General features: G+C 39.4%; 1 protein-coding gene across 4 annotated transcripts; it reads right to left on the reverse strand.

The window, feature by feature from the left end:
• Positions 1-1133: 1133 nt before the first annotated feature.
• LOC103473777 (armadillo repeat protein deleted in velo-cardio-facial syndrome homolog) lies at positions 1134-21557 on the reverse strand. 4 transcript variants are annotated; one of them, XM_008424266.2, is made up of 16 exons: positions 21130-21557; positions 14939-15115; positions 13838-14427; positions 9685-10163; positions 9417-9603; positions 9228-9345; positions 8807-8975; positions 7092-7109; positions 6860-6931; positions 4932-5059; positions 4048-4198; positions 3773-3965; positions 3421-3532; positions 2966-3053; positions 2132-2208; positions 1134-2056 (listed from the first exon to the last, which is right to left on the reverse strand). In XM_008424266.2, exons 1-16 carry the CDS (start codon positions 21148-21150, stop codon positions 1964-1966), a joined length of 2673 nt encoding a protein of 890 aa, XP_008422488.1. In that variant the 5' UTR covers positions 21151-21557; the 3' UTR covers positions 1134-1963. The 4 variants fall into 4 exon arrangements, with proteins under 4 accessions (XP_008422488.1, XP_008422487.1, XP_008422489.1 ...); XM_008424265.2 differs by having other exon boundaries at positions 9219-9345; XM_008424267.2 differs by lacking the exon at positions 6860-6931 and having other exon boundaries at positions 9219-9345.
• Between the last annotated feature and the right edge of the window lie 6016 nt (positions 21558-27573).

A 27573-nucleotide genomic window follows, 5' to 3' on the forward strand; every position in this document is an offset into this window, starting at 1 on the left:
AGTCTGTGCGTGTGGAGGATGTGTGCGCACATTTGACCGCTTGTGAGGGAATTAAAGTACAACACAATTAAAGTATGAAAAATAAAACAATAAGTGATAATCGGAATCAAGAATAATATACTGTTTGTCACCTTTCCCAGAAAAGTTTAGATTTAGAATCTTGTAATTACCTAAGGTTTTGCTCATCAAACCATTTGGGCGTGTGTGCATGTAGAGGGAAAAAAAAAAAACTGTCTACTATTCAGTACTTAAAACGTGTTGAGATTTCGTACATCCGTTCCGAAAACTCGCTTAAATTTTAAACCCTAACAGATTTTTTTTCTGTAACACTTGCTAGTGTGATACATTTCAGTAAATGTTCCTCRTTTGTACATGTAATTCTTAAGAATATGTGACTCATAGTAAACAGGCCTACGTGAGGTGACTCATATTTAACTTTTAGCTTTGTGCAGTTGAAATGAAAGTCAACCACTAACGCATCACAGCCGACTAACTCAGTACTCTTCTCAGTTCCTATTTGCTCTAAGGAAAAACTTTGGTAAGGTTAAATTTAGTCGGCTAAAGAAAATCAAACGGTTCATTCTCTTAACGTGAGAAATCCCTTGAAGTAGTCAAGTTTCTTGTTTGTTCAGATCTTGTTAGCAATAGTGTGGTTACTAATTAACTACCAATTCTTTTGTGTCTAGAGCCAATCTAATCATTCAGTTCACAACTGACGTCTATTATCAGGACTCTGCAAATTAAATATTTTCATAGTATATTTCAAACATTCCATTAAAATACACTTACACAAATATAAGCATATTTGAAATATACTAAAGTACATTTTTTTCACTAAGGCATTCTTTATTCCATGTGAATATTCACTGTTATCTTCCAGTTAGAGGTAGGCTTGAGCTTTTGTCGTTGTCTTCCAGACAATGATAATGTGGTCTTACTGGTTCCATCCACAATAAATGTACATTTATGAGTTAAATTCTCATTGTTAAAATCAACTGAAGTTGCTGGTGACTGTTTCTGCCTGGTAAATAAACAATTCAAATATAAGATTAAAGCCTAAGGTGAAACTGGCATTGAAATCCATTCTGAGTGCGTGTAAACTTCTGACCTGAACTGCTTAAGTAACACAAACATAAGAAACTATGCACAGCATTTATTGTCAGTTTCATTTAACACTGCAATGCAAAAATGACCACTGCAAAGCAGAGCTGTATCATTTATAGGCATTAGCTAAGACACATAAATAGCTCTTAATTAATAACATGGGTATTACAATAAACATTACAATATAAATGCCTTTATTTTGAATATTAACAGTCCTTTGTTACACATGTACAGTCCTTGTTTACCTTTCTGTATAAACAAATGCAAGTAACCTTTATTGTTTCTACCCTGAAATATCAAAATCACAATAATTTCCAAATGATTTGGGTGATTAGGCGGATGAGAGCCTGTACACTTAACTTATCAGAGACAAAAATGTTTTGAGACTTTTTCAGATTGGAAAAAGTCAGATTTTCCATTTTTCTTTTTCTATTCTTATGGAATAGTTATAGTTCTATAACTATTCCATAACTATAGAAGTGAACAATAAAAAAAGATCCAAGTATGTCTTTTGACACAACTTAATAAACTGTCAAATTCACTTTGTACATGTTATATAATCTTTGGAATCATGATTCCCCCACAGTTTGCATATTTGGGCTATTTCATACGTCACGTTATCAGCTGTATGTATCAGGCTTACAGAAGTCATCCTAAATATTAAAACAATAAAGTCTATCATCGACTAATCTCCAGATCAAGTACATATAAGGGTTTGGCACATTAAGTTCTGTAAACAAATAAGCCTTTTTTTTCTTTTTTCTTTTTACAAGAATGAACAAATGACACAGATTTGCATTTCACCAACAAAAAGTGTCCCTATGGGATTTAACTAGCTGGACCGGATCTTTTGTCACGTTCACACCCAGGAGTCCAGCGGTGGAGGTTTGTTATCCATGAGGCCTACTGCAGGCCTGCCAGCTCTGATGAAGTGTTTTCTTTCACTTATCGCCTGTCAGAAAACTGAGTTTTGGTCATTTAATATAAGAGAGACAGTAATTTACACTGAAGATCTTTTATGGCCTACCTGTAGAGCATCTCTTTCTACAACGGGTCCCTTTCCGTCTCCAACTCTGTCGTTTGACTCCAAGGTGGAATACACATCTGCAACAGAGCACAAGATAATAGTGATATAAGAAACATTTTCTGTTCCAGGAACTGGTGGGTATTTTTTATAATCATTTATGTTGTAAAATAAAAGGTAACACTTTATTTGACAGGGTGTGAATAAGACTGTCATGACACTGTCATAAACATGACATAACACCTGTCATGAACACGAGTAAGTCTTCATCAATATTTATGACTGTTGCCATAAAGCGTCATTCGGTAAATCATGACACTTTTAATACAAAGTTGACATTCAAAATGTCTTTGTTATGACAACTTGACATTAACCAATAATCATCATATGTCATAAATATGTCATAGTAGTCATAATAATGTCATTAAGCATTATTACACTGTCAAAAGCGTTAACAAAACAGTAATTATTTCTCCCTACCTGAAATAAAGCGGAACAAGTAGGACCAACAGTGTTATTACAGTGTCATTAATATTATCTTTTACCTATATAATTTTTAAAGTTTAATCGGTAATACTTTTATAACAAAGTTATGCAAGTTATGACAGGTCATGATGTCAAGTTGTCATAACAAAGACAATTTTGAATAATGTTAACTTTGTATTAAAAGTGTCATGATTTACCGAATGACACTTTATGACAACTGTCACAAATATTCATAGACTCCTTCTTATTCATGACAGGTGTTATGTCATGTTTATGACAGTGTCATGTTAGTCTTATTCACACTACGTCAAATAAAGTGTTACCAAATAAAACTATGCCACATATTCTAACCTTGGTTTTTCTCCATGAGAGGCAATGTGATGTCATCACTGTTTTGTTTCCCATTCTTGGGTTTTTTAATTACACCCGATCCTGTTGGCTTCAAAAGAAAAATGCATTTCAGCTGCTAATTGTTGAACACTTTTTACAATGTTATTGCACATCGTGATCCACGTTGTTAATTTGTTTTACGTACTTTACCTTTATTATTAATAAAGACAATAAACATCATACCTTTTTCTTTATTATTTTATGTCATTTTGAGCCCCAGACAGTTTATTGTTGGCATAATTTTCTCAATTTAAGTAAATTCAATAAAGACAAAATTACCAAATTAATAAATTTTTACTGTTGACAATTTGACAAATGAAGTAAACAAACCTATCCTATGCCAATCCAACCTATCCTAACCTCAACTAAGCTATCTCCTCATGTTTTAAATTGCTATAAAATAAATAAAAAAAAACCTTAAAGTTGCTCTTGTTCCATCCAGCCTTGGTCAGAGTGTGTCTCAGCTCTTTGTAGGCCCATATTGTCTGAAGTACATGCGAAGCAGCTTTGGTCTCTCGTGTTGATTGGCTGACAACATATGATTTTGATGGTTAATCACAACAATCAGCACCAAGACATTAATATCTAAATTATATCTCTGACCGCTGTTTAATGTGCTCATACTAACATGAGACACCCATTCAAAACAAAGACGTGACGTTTTTCAGCTATTCAAAATTTGCACATAATCATTCTTTTCAAAGCAAAAACCCTTTTTTTTTTTTTTTTTACATTTAGATCAAATTAGTTTCTGATACATTTGTATACCTCGACTTATTTATGGCCACCAGTTTCTGCACAGCATGACCCTGTATGAGCACTCGAGCGTTCTCAGGGTTGTCTGTGATGATCTCGTAAATCGTGTTCAGAATGGAAACCACCGTATCTCCCTCGAGATTTTTCACGGGGTGCTGCTGCCCACAAGGCAAGTTAGCAACAAGGTCCCTCAGAGCGTAGTTCCCTGTAAAGACAGACAGGCGGAGAGACCGTGAGTCCGCAGGTGTCGACGCCTCCGAACGAAGCGGAGATCTTTAATTCTGTACCGATCAAGTCCTTATTCCTTCTGTCAATGGCGAGGTTGCGAAGAGCGATGGCCACGGCACGCACGACTTTGTCCACGTCTGAGCGCAGCAGCTCCACTAAAACTGGCAGTCCTTTCTCTTTCCTCACCGTGGCTCGAATGTAGCTCGACCACTGCAAGGAGAAACAGAAGAGGCCGTTGGCTCAGTCAGATTATTTTGAGAAAATTTAAAAACATTCAAAGAAGATTCCTTAAATTACGCTTTGCTAGTAAACACCTTTACGTGCCTTTTAGGAACTCAAATATCTTTTAACGAGCCTTTGTCTTGAATCACTTTCACACTCCGACGACATTCCTATATTTTACTTTGGATGTTATTTCTAAGACATATGGAACCACTCAAGGGGAAATTCAGTTGCAGCTTTTCTGATTATCTTGGCTAGAGACAAGGTCAGCGCACATTTACATTAGGTTGATTAATGATGCCCGCTGAAAAAACAAGACCAGCCAGCTGAGAAGAGACGAGAATGCCCCCCCCGAGTGCTGGCCTCTAGAAGTTGTCTTCTTTGACCCTGCACTGTTGGGGCACATTTACGCTTTACTCATAGCACTTTATTTCAGGCCAGCTCTATTTTAAGTCTCTCCTCGAGCCGAAAGGCACAGACAGCAACGATGCTGTCAAGAAGCGCAGCCCAGATCTGCTCCTCAGACACAAGATGATGTTTACAAACTATGACAGCAGCCACGGTGACTTCACCTACATAAATGATCATTCTCGGCAGCAGTGAGCGTTGCATTGGGATAAAATCAGCCAAACATGCTGGGAATAACGCTTCGTGTTCTCAGAGTAAGGCTCCTGTAATTAGAGATCGTGAAAAATAACTTTGAACTTTTCCGCTTGCTTACAGCCCAGTGTCCCGCAGCGAGGTTCTGCAGAGCTCCTGCAGCTGCCTCCAGGGTGTTATGGTTGTGACTGCAGGTAAGAAGAGAGAGGTACAGCCTCACCACCTCCGGCTGGTACAGCAGATCCAGGCCTTCAAGAGAAACGAAGACGCACCGTCAGCAGTTTTAACCTGTTGGATGGAATATGCTTTGCAAACCGTTAAAAACCTCTCGTCATCTTGTCACGTTATAAGCACAAACTGTTCATGAGATAGTCCGTCGGAAGTGGAAGGAAAACGGTTTTCGACATTTTTCCCAAATGAAAATAAAAATGTGTGCATTTGTCTTCTACTAAACTATACGGGGTCAAACGTTTTGCCGATATGTTAGTTACAAGTCTAAGAACTGGATTGCTTGCACAGTCTCTTTCCTATCTAATGGAAAGTACCTGTTGACATGGATTTCTTAAGACTTACCAGTGATTTACCTTTAAAATTTGACTGGGGCCATTCTGTATTTGAATATGTTTTGATCCAGATCAGTTCATCATAGCGTTGGCTGTATATTTAACATTATTGTCTTGCTGGATGATCAAAATCTACTGTACTCTCAGGTCTTTTGCACCTGCTAACAGTTTCTTCCAAGATTACCCTGTATTTAGCTTCTTATATCCTCCCCATCAACTCTGACCTGCCTTCCTCTTCCTGCTGAAGACACAACTTAATTCTGCTAGAGTATGTTTCTTGGGATTTGCATGTTGCCCAAAAGTTCAGTTTTGTCCTCCTTTGACTGGAGCACCTCTGTTTGCTATGTCCCCAACATGACTTGAGGCTAACTTTATCTGAGGCTTTTTATGGCTCTCATTTAACAATTGTTTTCTTTTGTCCTCTGTTTCATAAAGGCCAGATTTGTTGAATGAACTATTATTAATTATCCTATCAGCAGGTTCTCCCACCTGAGCTGTGGACTTCTTCTCTGATTAACGTTAGTCTTGCCTTTCTTATCCTTTTAAGTTTGGAAAATAACCCCTTTCCTTCCACTTCACCGTTTTGTGCTCCTAAAATACACTGGCGTTCAATGGATGTGAATACTTCAGCAAAGCAAAATGCATACTTCAGAATGTCTTCTACTTGAATACAGTCTAGTTAGTAGATTAGTGGATTGGCAGATAAATACGCATGGTGCATTGCATGCACTGAACTGCGACTGCACTGAATGGAAAATACAACTGTAGCAGACTCATGAACTGATTGTTTTGCACTGAGCCAGTGGAGGCTGCTGGATGGCTGACAAGTATAACGGTATAAGGCTGACCCTGAACTGTATCATGATTGTCAGGCTGATTTGCATTCACTGGCTGCAGCGTGGGAGGCATTAGCTAAGCTCTGATCTCCGTTTTAATGGCAGTCGGAGCCACAGGCTTGTAGCGCTATGGGTTCTTATTTTCCTCCGCTTTTTTTTTCTTCTTTTTTTTTTATCCACACTGTACTCATGGCAACAAGAAGCAAACACAAAGCAAAACACAACGTGGAGACGGTGCAGCAGCAACTGGAGACATATGGGAAAGATGGGACATGCGTTGTTTGAAGCAAGTGCCAGCCTGGTATTTCTGTCATTCTCTGTACCGCAAACAGAAATCCCATCAGTGTCTCATATGTTGGGCCGTTTTTGCTTTAGCGGTGCAGGTGGAGATGCGTGGAGCTGCATTTAAATGATTTCCTTCCCAGGCCATGTCAATGTCATGCTTATACAGCAGATAACAGAACCCAGGAAGCAGCTACAGCCTGGATGCTTCAGACTGTTTCTGTATGATGAGGATGTTGAACCGCATGAAGGCATTTTATAAAACTATTTATATTTTATCTACTACTTACCACCTTAATTAAAAGAAGAAAGTTGCTTATTTGCAAGTTAAACTGAGGTTATTTTTTATTATTATTTTAAATATGTACCTTTAATCAGTTCTGCACATTTTGGTAAGTCCAAAGTATTGTATTTCCTCTCCATAAATCCATTTTTCCAACCTGTATATCACAGATACATACACACACATGCACACAAACACAAGCACCAGTTTTCATCACATCAGCAAGCAGATATAGACAATTGCAGAAAAATCCACTGCAGCATTGATTCACAGTATCCACTGCTTTGGAGATATCCCGGCGTGGCAAGCAGACTGACCTTGACTGAACCACTCTTCTGATGAGCCCAGTTTGAAGGGAAAAGAAGAAAAGAACAATGTCACAGATTAGATTGTGGTGCAAAAGGACAGAGGCAGAAAAGCAGACAGAGCTCCTCCGTGTGGTGAGACACAGAGTTGCTGATTGGATCAGTTGGATCTGCAGCTTTCCTGAAGCTACAGATCCAACAATTATTGATCGTCAATAATAGCAATTATTGACGATAACTTTGACGTTTTTCAATGATGCCCTCGCCTTCAAGAAAAACTGACTAGTTCTTTTTTTATCACTGTACACTAATTATTTAAACAAAACTCCTACATTAGATTGAAGGTAATTAATAGAATCACTTCTAAATAATTAGGTTTTTGACATTTTTTTCTCTACACCACTTGAGTTTTCCACATTTTGAGATATTACAATTTTGTTTTACTTGACAGACCATTACAAACTAAATATTTAGGAAGTGAAAGTGAAATAATACGTGGCTTGCAATGTGTTAAGTTTTTTTTTCCTTGATAAAAATCGTAAAATTGTAGTGTGCACTTGTAGTCAAGCTTTCAAGGTGTCAAACTCCTGTCCTTGAGTTGCAGCATCCTTCAACTTTTCCACGTGTTCCTGCTGAATCCAGAGGATAAATGACCTCCTCTTCACGCAGTCATGTTTTACAGAGTTCTATTAAAGACCTAATTATTAAACTCTTTTGTTAAGCAGAGATATGTCTAAAGACTAGCAGTACTACAGCTCTCGAGGAAAAAGAATAAGTCAAAAATACAATCCTTTTCCTTCCACATTAAAAATACGCACAACTTTTTCATGGACTATTACGTACAGCTCCAATAAAATACACTGCGGTTTGCAGTAATAGTATAAAAAAAGTTAAGGAGATGTGAATACTTTAGCAAGATGCTGCATCAAACAGCATATAACAGACATACTGAGCAGTTACATATTGATTCCAGTGTCTGTCAGTGGGTAGAGTTATTGTATGTCAGTTGGAAGGTTGTAGGTTTGATTCCAGCTTCCTCCTGCCACATGTCGATTTGTACACAGATCAGTGGTCTGCTTATAATACCACCGCCGTGGGTGGTCAAAATGACTGAAAAAGTGTCGTGTGAGTTAAGGCCATTTAGCGATTTGCAATAGCTTTAATCTTTTTCCAATCCCTAATGTCTTTGCCCTCAGGACAAGCTAATCCAGTCTGTTTATTACTGTACATCAAATATTAACTATCAATTAGGTACATTTAGTTTCACTGTTTACATTTTACTTCGAGTTCTTCAAGCTATAAAAATAAATTTTCAGATTAACTGCAGAGCTTAGTGAGTTTAAAAAAAAAATTATTGCCAGTGCAGGTACGTATGAATAACTTATACTAAATAAAAAGAAATAGAAAAAACAGGGAGGGAAATATCAGCTTTTTAGGAATGCATCACTGACACTGATGTTACTGCAGATGCCTTGTTCACTGCAGCTGCAAGTCTGTTGCAATAGAAAGGGAGGACAAGTCCACTTTACTCAGTATGAAACTAGACAGAGTCTTCAGGGAATGTGGCTGGGTCAGAACATTTCAAAAAAGAAAAAAACCCTTTGTGCACTGCAGTTCAAGATGCTCGAGGGAGGAAGAAATAAGGCTTAACTTTAATTAGAATGCCAAGAAATGCATAACATTAAAGATAATCAAATTCTTCAACTATATATGTATATTTTACAAACCTTTGGGTCTTTTTCCTGCACAGCATTCTGGCTCGTTCTTCTTCTTCTGATGCCCCACTGTTCTCATCAGATGGCCAGCATGGGGCTCCTGAAATCGCTCCACTCCTGGTATTTCTTTATGAACGTGATAGGACAGGTTTCGAAGGATGCAGACGCAGTTTTCCACCGACTTAATTCAAAGGGACAGACAGTTTATATCAGAGATCACACGTGAAGCACATGGCACTGGTCAAGTCTCTTCAACTTGGATATAAAAAAATGAGGAAAAACAGATACTGACTTTTTATAGCAAAACTGAATTTTTGAGAGTTTCCATATTTAAAGAACAGCACCGTGCTTTTATTGTTTGGAAGCAACTTGTTCCAAATTATCAAATTTTAAAGGTAGTTGACTGAAAACTAAAAATGATTACTTGAGCAACCTTATTGTCGGCATCCTTGTTGACGACAGCCGACTGCAGGGCGTGAAGGAGAGCTGCCACCAGCCCCTCACACTCCCTTAGCCTCTGTCGAGCCTCGGCCCCATCGGAGCTGACGTTCCTGCGGAAACAGCTCTGTCAGAGGAGTGTGGCCAAACGCCGGCTGAATCCATGACCGCGGCCCAGATTTACCTCAGGCATCCGGTGGTGTTCTTGAAGACGATGGTCCACTCTGCGCTCAGCGGTTTGGATGCATCCACGGAGTCTCTTCTCCTCCAGCCTGAGTGTGGGATGATGATTTCATCAGTCAGGGTTTGAAGTCCCTGGTTGATTATTGTCATCTTGAGTGGTTCGTGTGATGAGAGGTTCCACAGAGTTCCTGTGGGTTTAATGGGGGGGAAGCACGTTATTGGAAACACCTGAGAAGGTTCAATCAGCGGCTGAAAAGTCTCATTGGTACCTGTGGCTAACTCTTTGACTTCCATGTTGCTGGACTTCCTCAGCAGTCTAACTAAAGCTTGAATGCCATCGCAGCTCTTGATGGCCATTTTGTTGTTGTGGTCTTTCCCGTAGGATATGTTGCGCAAAGCACCGCAGGCCTTGCGATGGACTTCAGCTTTGGGATGGTCCAACAGCTCCACCAGGATCGGCACCCCGTTCAGCTGCCGAACCTCCTGTTTGATCAGGTCGTTTTCATAACAGAGGTGCTGCAGATAGGCAGCTGCGTTGGACTTGACAGGGTCCATTGGGTGCCTGAGCATCGAGATCACCTCATGCAAGTTGGGGTCTCTCCAGCGCGGGTCCCTTCGGATGCTGTCCAGGCTTACCATGCTGCTGCGTTTGTGGGGCAGCTGCAGGGTCTGCGCTCGGCACATGGCCTGGAAGAAAGGATTCAGGTTCCCCTCCAACTGGGCCATAAACGCGTCATCGTAGCCACTTCTGCGAAGACAAAGTTTGGATGATATTTTATAAATAGAGTCCGTGCCCGAGTCTTTCCTGAAGAGGATCGCATCTCAATTTATTGCACAGCCATTTCATATTGAAAAATAGCTTTTGGTGTGTTTATTTGATTTATGACTGTGCCGTTTTAATCCCTACAATATTTAAGTGAAACATGCTCATGTGATGCAGGGGCTCAGGCGGCCCCTGCATCAACAACAACCTGCTTGAGTCCCTTTTTCTGATGCCTCCCGTAAACAAACAAAATACAGAAAATTGACAAAATTAGTTGCTAACAACTTAAACCAAGAATTTGCATCATATGTGTCTTTCAATTCCACGTTTCAAGATTTTATCTCCTTGGAAAACGTTTCATATTTCTCTTTGATTTGGGTGGTAAGCTCTGAATGGGATGAGAATAGTTTGGGATTTGCATTCAAGGTAAAACAAAAATATATATATACATTTTGTGTTTTCATAAAAGAGGGTGTCTGGCTGCAGCACTCAGAAGTTTCTGACCAGTATAATTGCTGGACACTTCCACAGTGTTCCTACTCGCATATAACTGTTTCAAACAAAAAACATTCAAACGTCTGGAATTATCCACGATTATCTGGCATATATGTCACACAGAGGCGTGCCTCTAGTTAACCCAGATGTTTGTTAATTATTCTGGCTTCAACCAAATAAATTAATTTTCTCAATCCTAGCTGACATGACAGAAAAAGTCATAGAGTAAGTAGAACAGATAAAGGGGAAGTGTAACATATTATCCAGGCACATAATGCCATTTTATAGCACAATCAAGTAACTATGATACCTTCAGTTTTTATTAAAAAAAACATGTTGTATATCTCATTCATAACTGAAAAGAAATTTAACTTTGCAATTTGACACCTTGAATTCGGCGTCTGTCTTTGCTTCAGAGCAATTCAGATTTTCTGGAACTGCTTTTACAGCCTTGGTTAATTCAATACCTCACAATGAGATTGCAGCCTAAAGCCAAATGTTCACTGCTGAAAAGCAGACAAGGGAAATGTAAGTATATGAGAATAAAAGTGCCAGTCAGGTATTTCTTTAATCATTTTTTTTGTGAGGGATAGTGTGAGGTAACTGTCGTACTGGGTACTGCAGGCTCTCTTTAGAGGTTATTCCCTGAATTTTGTGGTTATACAACCATCTCAAAAGAAATACTGCACACAAGAGAGGAGATGAGTGGAATTAAGTATCTCTCAATGCCCACTAAAAAACTAGCTGCAAAGGAAGAAGTGTCAAACACAAAATGCAATATAGAAAATGGAGTAGTGAAGTGTAAAATAATTTTGCCAAGTGATTTGATACAGGATCCAACACTCGCACAGAGTCTGACCTATACACTTGTCGCTCGTGACATTTCTCGAGGTTCATTTCATCTTTTATTTTTATCATTTTTCATACTTTTATTTCACTCTCTATAGATCTAAAACACTAATTTGTAAGATTACAATACATATTTCAACTTGGATTACAGGAGATGCCTCTAGACTGAGAATAGATTATGCCTGGTGCCTCTGTACAAACATAAAGCTAATGTTTTTTTTATTGCGTTATAGTGTCTGACATTTCCCAATCGAATCCACTCTGATGCTATATTGAAACCTTGTAGAATTTTTTATTTAAACTGTAAAATGTATTGATTTTTTTGTTATTATTCAGTGATATTGGGAAAAATAACATTCTCCTTAAAAAATTTGGGTTTTCTGCTTAAATTCAGGTAGTAAATTCTCATACTATGACAGTCTTGCCTTTATTTGAAAATATAAGAATGATACTCTAGAGTACAACAAATTGACCTTCACAGGTGTGATCGCTCAGAAGACACTATTTGACCTCTGTTCTTAATTTCTTTTAATAGGTAAAAAAACCAAAAAAAACACCAAGATCAAAAATCAGGCAGAAAAGTGTGATTGGTTCATCTCTTACTCAAAATGGCAGAGTTCTGTTTACTTTATTGTTATGTTTTAAATATCTGAAATGTATTAGCAGAATTATAAAGAAGCAAGGTCCTAAATATAATAAAGTATAGTCAGAGTTGTTTTTCTTTTGCTTCTTTACATGTTATTTATTAGAGAATAAGCAAGCTCGTTACAAAATTCAATTAGCTTTTTTATTAAACCTCTGTAATGTTTAATCAGTAAATATTATCTGATAATATTATACACACAAATTAGTTGTCAAGGTCACTTTTCAGTAAAAAAATCATGTTTTCAACTACAATATCAAATTTTGAGTCTTTTATTCCTTTGATTTCTGTTTTGTAATTTCATTATTATGAACAGTTAAACAATCTTATATTGAAATCAAAGAATATAAAATAGTTTCTAAGGCATGCTGGTTCATCTGCTTGATTAACGGTTTTCAGATTTTCAGAGTTTGCCATTTTTCTAAATCACTTTAAGTGTAATGATGAAGAATCTTAAATTTTGTGATAATCTGCATTTCTCCCTCTCCATTAGCTAACAAACAAACAAAAATGAAACACTGCCAATCCACACAGCTACAAATGTGAAGGTCTAACAGTTCACATGTTGAATAAAATTTGTTCAGACAAATTTCTTTGTGCAACAGACTGAGGTTTCGTTGTCTCTTTTGTAAACAGTTCTATCACTCTTGCATGGGCCAAGGAAAAGCTTCTGGCAGGCAATAACACTTGAAACCTCCTTATCTATCAACTTTGCAGCAGCAGGCTGCCATCCCTGATTGATACCAGTTGCAGCTTAACTGCTGTCCATCTGTCTTGTTATTATCCACACGGACTCAAAGGAACAGAGCTGAGCTGCATCCTCTGGATGTCTGTGCACCTATCAAGCTTGACAGGTTTTTATCATAGAAAGCCTACAAGTTTAAAAGCAAAATTGACTGTTTTCCTTTGACCATGGGTAGCTCCACTTATGAATCTGCTCAGTTTATAATGCTGGTTTCGATGCAGTGGGAGTCAAAGATAGGTTTTTAATGGTGCAACGACTAATTCCAAAGCACCCTAAATAACCCATTATCACACTCTTTGTTTGCTGGTGACCAATAGAAACCCATTCTCATATCTCAGAGGACAGATAGCTAAATCTTCTTTAGAAAGGCGTCTATAAGGTTCTTTCAACTGAAAAACAAATTAAACAATGCCTTGCAAATCTATTCAACCATTTTGGACCTTTTCCCATTTGTTACATTACAAACTCCATTGTGTTTCATTGGTATTTTATGTGATAGAGCTGCACAGAGTAGCCATAACTGTCAAGTGGGAAAAGAATAGTTCTTTTTGTTCAGTCGCCACTTTCTGAAATTGCAGTCTTTTCTAGTATGTCAGTATGACAGTGAATATTTTGCTCCTGCTTTGTAACTAACTGAAGCTCAGTCAGACTGGAGAGTGTGTAAATCTTGCCAGGGTTTCTCAGTTGAATTCAGGTCTGGACTTTGACTAAACCATCCTCCATCATTTCTAATAAACCTGCCTGTCCCTGCTGAAGGAAAGCATCCCAACAGCAAGATGCTGCCATGATGATTCCTAGTACATCAAGGTCACATGCAGTTGAAAAAATGTGAAAAAGATTAACAGGAAGAAGTACTTTTGCATATTCTACATAATCAACAAGAGTTCGAAGATGCATAACATTTTATATGATACAAAATTCTCTCACCTGGTTCTGGAGGGCTCCCGGAGGAGCTCCATGGTTGTAATTGGCCTAAACTGGTGGATTCCCAGTGTGTGGTAACCGGCAGCTGGGAGGTCGGCCTTCACATCCAGAGGATTTTCTCTGTTCTCCTCCGTCTGGTTGCTGAGTCCTGCGGAGGCATAGCTGTCCCTCAGGAACGGTAAAGTGTAGTGAGCGCCGGGCTGGAAGTTTTTGGTGGGCAAGTAGCCATGGAGGCTGAAACGAGAGAGGCTTCCATATCCCGAGCATGCGTCACCTCCCATGCCCCTGAAGGCATCGGTGAGGGTGTAGACTCTGCTCTGGCTGTCTGGGTTTACAGGATGAGGCTCACCGGGCTGCGGCACCGGCTGGGGTTGAGCTGTCGCAACGGTAGCGCTGCCGGTTGCCGTGTTTGGAGCAGATTCAGAGGGCTCGACTTTCACTTCGGGAGAGGCTTTCTCAGCGGATACGTTGTCTTTAGCCTCCTGAGCCAACGTGAGATCAGGAGTGTCCGATGGGAGGACGTTCTCCTCTTTAATCTCTTCTTGCATCTCACTCTGAGGCTTTTCACCCTCTTGTTCCACCGCTTTGGACTCCTATAAGAATGGAATCACCACTGTAATTATATACACACAAATCTCCCAACAACCGCTAGTCTTTGGAATCTAATTTGCCTAAGTGGTCCGCGGCGCTCCGGTCTCGTCTGAAATGCCACCTGACGTGGCTACTTATGCTCAGAACAAGGAGCATCTCAGTTTACTTCAAATTGACGAGGCACGATTTGTTGTTGACCACAAAACACGTCCCTTTTCTCAAAGTAACTATTATTATCATCACTTCAGCACATCTCTGACTTTCTGATAAATTATGAATTCTGATTTCCTGCCAAAGAATTCCCTTTAGTTAGAAATGAGTTTTGTCGCTGTTTAGCAGTAGAATAAATTGGAGGAATTACATTTTCTGGTGTGGGAAATTGATTGCGGATTTTAACTCTTTTGTTCCAAAACGCAAGAAAAAAAAAAAGTGTTTTTTTTTCTGTACGCTGTAGGACAAAAACAGACATTTTTGCGACATGGATGCAGCTTTTTAATGAGTCGTCATATAAACCTCAGAGTCAGTCTGCTGTGGGGTGTCGGTCTCTGTGGAGCTTTCATTGGTCGAGGTCATCACCGAGGCGATGGAGGTGGGCGTGTCCAGTTCATCAGCTGTTGTCGGGTTTTCACTGGTTGCCTCTTTAGCCTCCTGGGGCAAAGGCAAGGGAGTTGGACCCTCCAAACTCTGCTCCTAAAAACACACACACACACCTGTGGGTAAGTACCTGTTACCTATCAGATTATTCAAGTTTTCTTTTGGTAATATATTGCTCATGAGGCTCAGTAAACAATGGGCAGATAGATAAATGAATCTAATCAATGTTCTGTGTTACTAATGCAGGTCTGCACAAAACAATCTATTGCTGAGGTGTTAAAAGAAAAAGAAAAAACAGTCCTTGAGGATTTGAAGTTTGACACCTCGATATGTTCTGTAAGTGAATCAGTTTCTCTTGCCAAGTGCCTCCAGTTGACATGTTTTATGATTTGGTGCTAAACAAACAAATTGAATTGAATCAAATTAAATGACATTCATTCAGCAGCCTGAAGGAGCAGATCACAACATCAGCAAAAAAAATGATAAAACTTTACCAAACAAGTTAATATCTCACAAATTCAGCATTGTTCCATGCTGACTTTTATAAATAAAATTAAAAAAAGAAATGAAATATATAGTACAATTTAAATATAAATGTTTTTACAGAGATGGTGAACAAACATTGTGTTGCTCTTTACAAATACGAAAATATCTTCTTGAGGGAAAAAAATCAAAATGTTGTAATTTTGTGAAACAATGTAATTTTACACTTGTGCTCCCATTCTATTGGTTATTGCACATTCATGTCATATCATGACTCCATCGATCGAATGTCCTACTCTACTGTCATGGCTGCCAAACATTTACATCTAAATTTAATGCCTAGCAGCAAGGCAAGCAGAGCAAGTAGCTGTGGTGATACTAAGTTTATTCTCCCTCTTACGTTGTTTTAATTTATGTTGCATTTCTTTTTTATTTAATATATTTTGCTTTATTATTTGAGCCGCTTGATTCACTCAGTTATTATCCAGTTTTTCTAATACCATGTTGTCTAAATGTTGCATTTACATTTTTCCTGAGACCCTCGAATTGAATTGGGCAAAAGCAAAAAACATGTGACATATGACCACTACAATGAATTACTTAGTACTTTAAAGGAGAAGAAAAGCCGCAGTGAGTAACTTTAGGATGTCGAACTGATGTGTAAGAAAGAATGATGTATGCGCTGGCAGATGCAACCTGATATCTGAAGATTATTCACTATTTACACAATTGCCTTCTTATTTTCTTGCTCACTCAAGTGTGATTTCATTTATTTGACCAACACCACGCCATTCCTGATCGCCTTGAAACTGAGTAATTACTTGCCAGTATGAAATCGATAAAGTTATTGGCCAGCTTTCTTTGCCCTTATGAAAATGTCCTGCGCCCAATGCGAGCTGCTTTCCTGTGATTTGTCCTAAAGCTTAACAGCAACTTTTTATAGAGCTGCAAAGGTTAAACTAAAAGACAGAGAAAGAAGAAATGCTGTTTGTCATTTGTCGTCTGTGTCTTGACTCAGATTGAACATGAGGGAAAACCTAAAGCTACACATTTTGTTGAGGTTCATGCTGTGTTTTTTTTTTTTTTTTTTTTTTTTTTTTTTTACAGAATTTATTTGTAGCATGCTGCTCTGGTGCAGTTTAGTAGGTCAGCTCCGCTGGTGAAAATATAACACATGTACTATTTGTTTGGCTGTCTGTCTGCGAGAGGAAGCAAAAAATATTGGATGTTATTGATGGAGTCTTCCATTTTATTCCCACTTTGTTATGTAAGTATTTATGGCATGTTTGGCAAAAGTAGTATTGTAATGGGACTAGAAGTGAGTCGGGCAGTTATTGGCTTTCACATTTAATCAGTGGCGGGCTTTGATCTTGCTCAACGTGGCTCTCCTCCCGGGGTACCAAACTGTCAGAGAGGAGCAAAGGCTTTTTCAATTGCTTTTAGTTAACTCTGTAAAAAAAAAAAAAAAAAAAAAGCAGGGTTAGTTGGACACTGCCTGCTGTTTAACAGCACTGAAGTTGGTTTACTCTGACCTAAATGAAAGGGTTGTTGCTCAAATGCATTTTTTGATATGCAGAACCTTTCTTCTGTTTGTTAAAACACTCACAAAAAGCATATTTTCCTTTATTTGTTTAGACAGTAGGTCGACCTCACTATGAAACAACAGGGAAAACGGCAATATTCAGACAGCTCAAACCTGCACTAAATTATTCTAAACAGATTTGCTTTAATGAGTGTCTTGCCTATGGTGCTAATTTTGCATATAATTCATCCCAGCAGTTCAACCTTGCTTTGCAAAAGTATTCAATTATGTTGAAACCACATATTTCATTCTATTTTATTGCATTTTTTTCTGACAAATTTACATAACTGGAACAAAAATGATACATTATTTTATTTTTTTTCCAAATAAAAATTTGAAAAGTGTGGCATGCATTTGAATTTAACTCCCTTTACTATGATACCTACACAAGTCTACTAAGGAGGGATGTAATCTGAATCTAACTGTACTGTGAATCACGAAGAACAAGATTACTGTGTTTTTTTCTGTCACATAAAACTCCAGTAAAATACTTTGACGTTTGCTGCTCCAATGTGGAGTGAATACTTACAGCAAGGCTCTGTTTGTGTTTCTTTAATTTGTTCTTGCTGATTTTATGCAAAAGTTAAATCTCTCCATTCCAACATTTTATTTGGCTGTGGAAATTAATTGCTGTTGTTTTTACCTTTTACAAACTTTGCATTCATTTCAGAGTGTCAACAAAAATTGGATTTGCTGCTCTATTAATCTGAATGAAATCATTGTTACAGCTGAATTCCTCCGATAGCAATGCAAACAACCTATTCAAAAATATATTAAACACAAAAGGCACCGCACTGAATCCTTCATAAATTTTTTATTGTTATTATTACTATTTGAAGGGTTTCAGCATTAAGTAAATCAATTTTCACATTGAAAATGTGTGCAATCCAATCAGAAATGCGTCGCATGCTCGTATTCAACATGCTGAAGCGTCTGCTGAGATTAGAAGCAGATAAATTGATTAATCTCCACCAATTATTGTCTTTCCAAACAATCAAATGTGAGCTGAACTCTACCGCATTAAATCAGGCTGGAGAGGACGGCTGTTGGCTGAAAGTGGAGAGGAAAAAAGCTCGATTTTCAAACACCAAACACAAGGGCCCTCTCGTATCCCTGAACAAAAAAAGACGTGTCGGAGGGAAGAGGAGATAAAAGGCCTGCCCAGGAAAAATCTGGCTGTGGGGAGAGATCATCCTGGCTTGATCACCTCTGGGGGAGGCTGATTGGAAATTGTTAGGCGGCACTAAATAAATGCTTGGCCTGAACACAGGCGAGGTGCCACTGTCCTCTACAGACAGCTTGATTAAGGATTTGGAGGATGATAACGGGCTGGACACGAGCCTGTGTGCTGCCGTCTCTGTGTGATTCGAGCTCCAGGGAAGGCAGGGCCACTGTGTGAGTCAAAGCTTATTTAAATAACTCACTGCACCATCACTGAGTGTGCTCTTGAAGCCAAATAGGTCAGGTTGGAACGACTGATTTAGAGCTAGCTTATCGGCGAAAAAAAAACAAAAAAACCCCGGTAGATATATACTACCTAGAGCAGCACAACTGGCATCTAGTTCCTGTGAACTCTTATCGTCACGGCCAACTAAAGGTAGCGTGAAATTTAAGGAGCTGCAAAGCCAGACATAAACCCCTTCTTCACACAAGCAATGACCCGAATGTCTTATTAGAAGACTAATTTAATGTGAGAAACTGATGCACTGGATTGCAGTGTCATTAGATCAAGCTGAAGTGCGGCTTGGCTTGAGCAGAAAGACCGTTTTTATGAAACTGCAGAGCTGACACGGCGATGGCTTGACAAGACAATAAAAAAAAGAGACATCAGCCGAGCGATGTCGGGAAAGCATTAACAACTTTGTCACAAAATCCATCTGCAAAGCCGTGCAATCTGTTGAATCAGTGGCGCTCATATTTTTTGTTGGCGGAGACTATGCCCACTGAAAATAGAAGCTGTAGCGTAACAGATGTTACTCCTGCAGAAACACATGACTACCCTTAGCAAGACACTGTTCTTCTGTTCTGTAACTTAATACAATATCTCACAAGAAAGAGGAAACTGATGCAAGTTCTCGTTCTCCTTTCAATGCTACAAAAAATAAGGCATTCCCACAGCATGATGCTGCCACCACAGGTGCCTCTGTGGTGCTGACTGTCTGATTTAAACCCCGAGGACGTTCATCCCTAGTGTGACTAATAACTCATTCCACCATCACTTAACATGTTTCTGAGGCCGGATATGTCAAGCTGATGCCTCTGAATCAGACAGGACTTTAAAAAAAAAAAAGAGAACAAAAATGGCACATGGATGCTGAATCCGGAGGGCAGAATGACACAATTTGATTTGCATCATCCCATAGATTCCCAGCATCAATGCCAGTTAAAGGCAGGGTGCAATTGTTTGGCCCAAGTAACGACTTGCAGTTGCCTCAAATCCAAGTTAGCTAATGCACAGCTTGGCATGAAGTGGAAAGTTTGTCTTTATAAAACTGCAAAACTGTCCCTGTGATCCATCACGACACAATAAAACAACAAAGCAACAAATCACCATGTCAGAAACTATTAGCGTCTTCATTGCGCATCTTTGTCGCATCCTCTTTAAAAGATGAGCAGTGATTTACTGGAAAGCATCATCTGCAAACGAGGCGGCGCAGTGGAGCAATTGATAGGAGGAGGTCCCGGGTTCTTCCTGCTTGGAGTTTGCATGTTCTCCCTGTGAATGGGCAGGTTCTCTGTGGGCACTCCAGTTTTCTCTAACGTGACTGTAAACTGGTTATACACTAAAATCCCCTGCAGTATTAGTGTATGTCTGTGCTTGGTTGGTTGACCACTGAGGGCCATTAGCTTCCTATGACATCTCCCAGAACAATTTAAGTTTCTATTTCCTTTGAACTCTGCAGAGCAAGCCCACAGCATGATACTGCCACACGGGCCTGTGTATTTCTGTCTCTACCTGACTCAAGTTCCAACAAAGGTGAGCCAAAGCTTAATTAAACGACTTACTGCACCATTACTTCCTGAAGACATGGGTCAAAGTTGACAGATCTGAGTTTAAGGAAAAAAAATAAAAGGTGATGGAAACAGGATGTTAGACTAGCATCAGCTCTCAGCATCAATGCTAGCAAAAGGTACAGGCTTACATGGCCTGATATCAGTCACTTCTGACACAAGCAAAATCAAACTAAGCTTCTTCTTATTAGAACAAGCTGATTTAGAGAGAAAAAAAAACCCTGCTAAACAGAAATGCATCTGCATCAGGTCTAAATGCTGGACTGACACAGAGACGCTTCGACAGGACAGTGAGAAAAAAACAAAACACACGCCAGTCTAATGATGTCAGAAAACATTAGCTACAACTTTGTCACAAAGCTAATCTGCAAATCCGTGCAATCTGTTGAATCAGTGGCCCTCAGTTTTTCAGGGGAGATTCAGATGCTGGCCACTCTGCTAAAGGTACTGTACTGCGCCGAAACGGTCCCTCATAGGTGCGATAAAAGACTTGTTTTCTGCAGAAACACCATTAACGTCATGGTTAACCGTAACCTCACCGGGCTGCCAAGAAACCACTTCTCTAGAGAAAAATGAGACGAGAAAGTTTCCATTTCCCTCCACCGCTGATCCTGGCACTCTGATCCCCAATTAGCTAAAATGCTGCATGGTCAAATTGAATGTCTGCCCGCTATGCAACATGGCAACGCGCTCACCACCAGTGTGCAGAATTAACCCCCTCCGAGATAATGCCATCAAAGTTATACCCCCTCCCCGCAACTGAGGCTGCATCCGTGCATTGCCTCTTCCACTTCAACACACATGGATGCAGGAGGTGAAGATGTTTTTGCAATCATGTCACCAGAAGGAAACACAAGCAGACCGCAGCACCGAGAGAGGTAAGGGAGTGAAGCAAGTGATGCCTCCTCCATTCATCATGACAGAGGCAGTAAGCGGGAGCTGTGGAGTGCCAGTTCTCCGCAGGAAAAGTGACGGGCTAAAAAAAAAAGAGGGAGGATGCGGAGCAAATAGAGCCATTCCAGCACACACTTACCTCTTTCACTTCAGCAGGCATTGCCAAGTCTTTCCTGCCTCCCCACGAATGATGAACAAGATGCGTCCGTCAGTGTGTTTCTATGGCTCTGCTGATTTTTTTTTTCTTTTTTTCTTTCTTTTTTTTTTTTTTTTAGAGCTTCTGAAGCAGTTCAAACATGAGCAGCCATCCTTCCTCTCAGCTCCCACCAACACACGTCCACCGCTGCTCTCACACACTCTCTTGCTCCTCTTCCACTCGCAAACACACTCGCACACACGCACGCACGCACACTACAGACGCACCATGCACACATTTGCTCAACATAGACGTTCTCCCTCTCTCCCTCTCCCTTCCCCTCTCATAACTGCACTCCTCCTCTGATCTGTGCTGCAGTTAATGTGTGCGCTATTAGCAAGGTGCTGAATCAACTGAGTGATGCTGAGCCAGTGAATGGCTTAGGTGGGTGCAGACCCCTGCAGTCCCCGTGCTTCCCCCCCCCTCCATCCCTCCCAACCAGCCCCTCTTCTACCCCACATTTCCCGGTGCAGGGGTAGGGTTGCGCACACATGATGGCACAACACACACACATGCACACGCACACACACCATTCCCCTGTGGCCACAGAAGCAGATGCAGCTGGAGCGCGGAGCAGCCTGCACTGGTTCAGTCCTGTGTCACCCATGTGCGGCATTGCAAGAAGAAGGAGCTGGGGAGGGGGCGATGGAGGGGTGGGGAGCACCGCATGCAGCACAGGAACACACTTCATGTTAAAGATACGCTCCGCTTAGAGAGCAGCACGAGGTAGACCATTACCGTCCGCCCACAAATGCACTTCAGTCTGAACCTACATGATTTATTCTGAGTTAAGTAAAAATATATATATATATTAAAAAAGAAGGGTGACCCAAAGCAGGATGCTTTTCCTGTTTTCTTACTCACTCTGGAGGCTGGAGGGTAGCCAATATCAGAGATGGTCCATTCCTTTCACTTGACTATATATCTTAAAATCTGAAAAACAAGTTATTTGCTGTCCTGATTATGTGTAAACACAGTTTTTAATGAACACTTTTGCTCCAGGAGTCAATCTGTCCATCATTTCCAGCCTATTGTTTTCTGTCAGCTCTCTTTCTTATTGATTTAAGAAAATCTTTAAATGAAATTGACCTGTGGGCATTTGGAGGTGCTTCCTGGCCTCAGTGGGCCCATAAGCACTTTTATGTTTCAAAGTCCTTTACGGTCCTCAATCGGCCATCTTGAATCTGTCCCTCGAGCACTTCAGCTTCTTTAAACTTTGATTGATGCTCAGTGCCTTGCAAAATGCTCACATGCCTTGACATTTTCCACACTTTCACAATGTTGAATGTATTTTGTAGAGTTTTTTTTTTGTAATCGAGATGCACTGAAATGATTTTCAAAGGGCAAGAGGATTTATGGTCTTTAAAATGTGGTGTGCCCTGCATCAGCTCTCCTGAATTGACACTTTGCTGAGCCACCTTTTGTTGCTGACAAAGCAGCAGTCATGTTTGGTTCTTGGTTGGACCAAAATCTGGGCAGAAAGATAAAGTGAAGAGTTTTAATATAGATCTAAATCAAGACTTAAGTCCTGAATGAATGGAAGAAAACACGGAACCAACGTGGACAGGAAAAGTAGAATCCCACAGAGATCAATGAAAAACCAGAACATTAAATACTGAGGTATGGGTGGAAACTGACAAGGGAACCAGATGAGCTGATGAGAGGAGATGTTAGACAGCTGCACCAGAATAAAAGGATGAAGACTGAGGGAGAGAGGCTAATAAACACAAAGGCCTGAAAATAACACAAAGGAATAAACTAAAATGCAAACAACAATAAAGAACTGAAGATTGCCTTATTAACAAAAATAAATCTAGTAAGAAAACCAAAACACATAGAATAGAAAACTTTGTAAGAGACCAAAGGTAGCATAATCTCTATTGCTCTCTTTCCACCTCACAATTTTGTGCTGTCTGTTGCTCTACAGCACCAACAAAACACATTAAATTTTTCGTTGTAAGGGGAATAGCTCGCAAAGGTATGATTACTTTTGCAAAGTTAATAGCCTGGTGATCCAGTCAGTAGCTCTGATTTTCATAAGAAATTTAAACTTTGTGATAAAAGGTCATCACATAGATTAGAACCTTTTGGGGGGGGGGGGAAATGCAGCTTTGGGAGTCTCTATTTCAGCCATCAGAGCAACATCTATTATTAATCTGTCTATCAGAGAAAAGAAATGAGTCCAGCATGTTTCCTAAAATCTTTTAATGAAGCTAAATCAAAGCAGACTTAATAAAAGTCCATTTTCACATGAGAAGGACTCGCTGATGTGTTAAAACAGACTAAAGTCAATTCTGCTTCCCCCTGCTTTCCATATCGCTTCAGCAAAAAGCTCCACCAGATGGAAAACACCACCATTAAGGCTCTGAATGGATTTGATTTTGAAAGAAAGAAAGAAAGAAAGAAAGAAAGAAAGAAAGAAAGAAATAAAGAAAGAAAGAAAGAAAGAAAGAAAGAAAGAAAGAAAGAAAGAAAGAAAGAAAGAAAGAAAGAAAGAAAGAAAGAAAGAAAGAAAGAAAGAGGCCAGAGCAGCTTTGTAGAGCCTCACAAGAAAAGATGCATATAATTATTTGTTTTCTCTTTCAAAGAGTGGAGTACACGATACAAAAACATGAAAGTAACACGAAGCAGGCAGGTGCAAAAATCTGATCTTTTAAATCTTCAGCCTCTGTCACATGTTGTTAGAAGATGACAATTCAAACTAATGGATGTTTTCATTCAAAAGCCTTATTCGCTTCACAAAGCCTTCTGCTAATTCTTCTAGATTTGACCTTTTTCTCCCCGTTGTCATCCTACTTAATTGCAATTGACTGTGTAAATTCTTTAAATCATTTTTTAAAATCAAAATATGATTTATAAAAAACATTAGGTTCTGCTGCATCTTGAAAATATGCTGCTGCATTCGTTTTGTTGAAGCAACACAAATTTTCATAAAGTCAAACATGACACATTAAACTTACCATAAAAAAAAGAAAATCTGTTGAATCAATTTTGTGTTTCCGAATTTTTTCCTCCCCCAGTTTACAAAACAACAAAGAGAATGTAAATGTTTTTAGAGTAATCCACATAAGCACTTGGTTTTAAAATATTCAAACCTGCAACTGGGTGGAATGTTTTTCATGTTTTGGAAACTTTGTGGATAATTTCTGCTCCTGAGTAATTTGTTGCTCGCTTCTAAAACTCAAAAAAGGAATAATTTTAACATCTGGAGACTGACAAACGCACTCTAAAGGCATGATCTGTTCACATCTGGACCGTAAAAACTTGAAAATGTTCACATTGATCCACTATTTGCGCTATTTCTATGGAAGCACACAGTTCTGATCTGAAGCTTACACACACTTAGCATCAGCATAAATAAATACTTTTATTAGGCAATACCAAGATTTTCTTCAGATGGCATTTGTCTTTTTCTGGTGTGTAGTTTATTTTGACTAAAATGTAAAGAGAATCGCGAAATGTATCTAAATATTGTGTGAAACTGCAATCCTTCACTCCAGCAAAAAATAAACTGGAAGTCACCTTGGAGCAAACGGGAGACGGCAGAGTGAAAGTTTGATATATTCCTCACGGTGAATGAATTCACGAGTTTGACGGCATTTATTGGCACTTCCCAAGGTTGCAAGCTGAATGGAGTTTATTAAAATTAATGTCACAAAATGTGACCCTCAAACACCTGTGAGCTGAAATCAATGAGCGTCCAGCCTTCCACGTCCCGGCCACAGTTCCAGTCTTCAAGGGCATCAAATGCTTCTTATCCACACGCTGAATACAGAAGCCGCTTCGCTGCTGAAGAGAGCCGCTGTGACACTTTGTCTGTTTTCCACCTGATGCACGTGTGTATTTAAGCGTGCCAGCACGTCTTGCCTAAAAGACTCTTTAATTTCTACTCGGTTGCTTTTAACTTGGGGGCATTAGTATGAGCCTGCAGTAACCCCTTTAAAGTGAGCTCATTACTTAGTCTGTTCAGCTAAGTGGTCCTTCTGGATTTAAGCCCCAAATGATTGTTTAACCTTTATCACTGTTTAACACTAACTGCCTTGAAGGATGTCTAATTTTGAATGATGGATGTTTTCTGTACTGCGATTCCTGCGTTATGTAACTATTAGGCACAGACTGATTTCATGCATCTTGTTTAAAATTTCAATTATTTTCATCTCGGATGCATGATAATCTTATTTTTGGCTGATTGTACATATGGAGACCTCTTGAAGGGCCTCAGGATTGTCTCAAAAAGTAAAAAAGAAAAGGTTTTGATATTTGGACTCCTTGTGTTGCAGCTGATTATGAATGCAAAGAGAGGGAGGGAGTGTTTGGACGGCGAAGGCCCGACAGGTACGATGGGGAGTGAGGTTATAGAAGTCTTTGAAGGTAAAAAATAGAAAAAATCTTGTAATGAATACATTGATGAACAGGGAGTCGGTGAAGCTGGGTGAAGATCGGTGGGATGTGATCAAAGGAAAGTGTGCAAACGAGCATGAAATTCAGAGCTTTGAGTCCAGAGGCAACGTGGGCCAGACGGTCATCACTGGAAACAGTGCAGAGCCAGGTTATTAAAAGTTCTTGTCTTTAAGCATTTCATTTCTGTGCAAATTGAAAAAGTTAATTGTGAGACTTGGACTGACCTGAACATCTGTGGGGAGGAAAACTGATAAGAGAAGAACATGCAACCTCATATTTGATCAGTGTCCCAGTTCTTTTCTCCCAATCCATTCACCCATCCATCCTGCCAAGGATAATTTAGAGAGACTAATTAATACAGTACATTTTAACTAGAGGGAGGAAGCCGGAGTATCCGGAGTGCTGGGTTTCAAACGCAGGACTTCCTTCATGTAAAAGAACCACTTCTTCCAGTATCAATGTTTTTTTTATTATTGATTTTTTAAAAAGAACATTATCATTGATCAAAAGAAACTAGCAGAATTTGATGTATAGAACTTTTCTGCGACTCAACAACTGGATGTCCTTTTCTCATGTCATCTATCAAACATGAGGTGGAAGGCTGATGATTCTGGTTTGTGTTAAAGACACAGAACCTGCACATATCCCACCCACTGAGTCAGCTATGGACTCCTTTATACTAAAATATTTTTAATTCAAATGTGTGATCAGGTGTCCAACACAATCTTAAAAGGTTTCAAAAGTGTACATAGTGTTTTTATACTTCATATTCAGATTTCATTGACTCCAGAATGGAAAAACTGAATAAAGTTGTGCTTAATTAGCTTTGGTATTGCTATCTATCAAGCTTTGATTTTTGTATAAAACTTTCAAATGTTTCAATCTCTGATAACACTCCATTAATAAAATAGCTGCTTTATAATTAAAAGGACTACAGAGTCATTTATATACATGTGCATATATTTATATGCAGATATTGAATAGAAATCAGTTCAGCCCACGCATTGACCCCTGGTCATTTGAAATGAATTTTGAAAAGTAAATCATTTTCAGCTGTACAACTGTCTGGAAAGCTCACTGTTTATAATTACTTTCATAATGTAAATGAGGAATGCCACATTAAGCCATGATATCTTTCATCCTGCTGTTTTACAGAATCCCTTCAGGGTCTGCGCTAAATGGAAAATCCATCTTGGGAAATGACTCATTTTCAGAAGACAGTACACTGTATGTTCATTTACACTTGCTGAATAACCTGAGGACATAAAAGTGCTTAATCAGGGACATAAATCAGCTCATAACAAGGAATCTGAAGTTCAAGTCAAACTTTTGCATGGACTGCCATGTCATTTTCGGATTTTAAATTACGAATTTAAGCTGTTCTTATTTTGTGAGCAGGGTCATTTTCAGGGTCATTCCAGAAACTTGAAACATAATGTTTTATCTATCCTAAAATCACTTTTGATATTTGTTTTTTGGATCAATGTTCTGTTGGAGCATCCAGTTTCCAACATCAGGCTGTCGATCTAAGTTGGACTTCAAACATTTTGAGGTTATGTCGCTTTGATTAATGCATCAGTTCCATTGGGAGCTAAATGATTCCTGATTAAGATTGAAAGCTTCACCCAAAGAGGTCCAGAGGATCCAAACTTTGAACACTGTTGGGAGCTCTCAAACACATCAAACCTGGTTTTGGTGCAGATAAAGCACGCTGACATTAAGCTGAAGTGTGTGACAATTACGAGATATTTTAAACACCCTTTGTTATGTCCTTTGGTTCCATCCATCCGTTTTCTTGCACCCTTGTCCCTCAGTGGGGTCAGGAGAGGTGCTGGTGCCTATCTCCAGCTAACGTTCCGGGCGAGAGGCGGGGTTCACCCTGGACAGGTCGCCAGTCTGTCTCAGGGCAACACAGAGACACACAGGACGCACACACACACTCACACCTAGGGGCAATTTGGAGAGGCCAATTAACCTGATAGTCAT

Source organism: Poecilia reticulata, linkage group LG12 (assembly GCF_000633615.1).
Source record: "Poecilia reticulata strain Guanapo linkage group LG12, Guppy_female_1.0+MT, whole genome shotgun sequence".
NCBI lineage: Eukaryota > Metazoa > Chordata > Actinopteri > Cyprinodontiformes > Poeciliidae > Poecilia > Poecilia reticulata.

Coding starts and splice junctions, on each gene's coding strand:
- LOC103473777 (XM_008424265.2), bottom strand. CDS start 21,150: ATGCCTGCTGAAGTGAAAGAG. Junction 5,060..6,859: donor ATGTGCAGAACTGATTAAAG/GTACATATTTAA, acceptor TTTCTCTTGAAG/GCCTGGATCTGCTGTACCAG. Junction 3,966..4,047: donor AAGGAATAAGGACTTGATCG/GTACAGAATTAA, acceptor CTGTCTTTACAG/GGAACTACGCTCTGAGGGAC.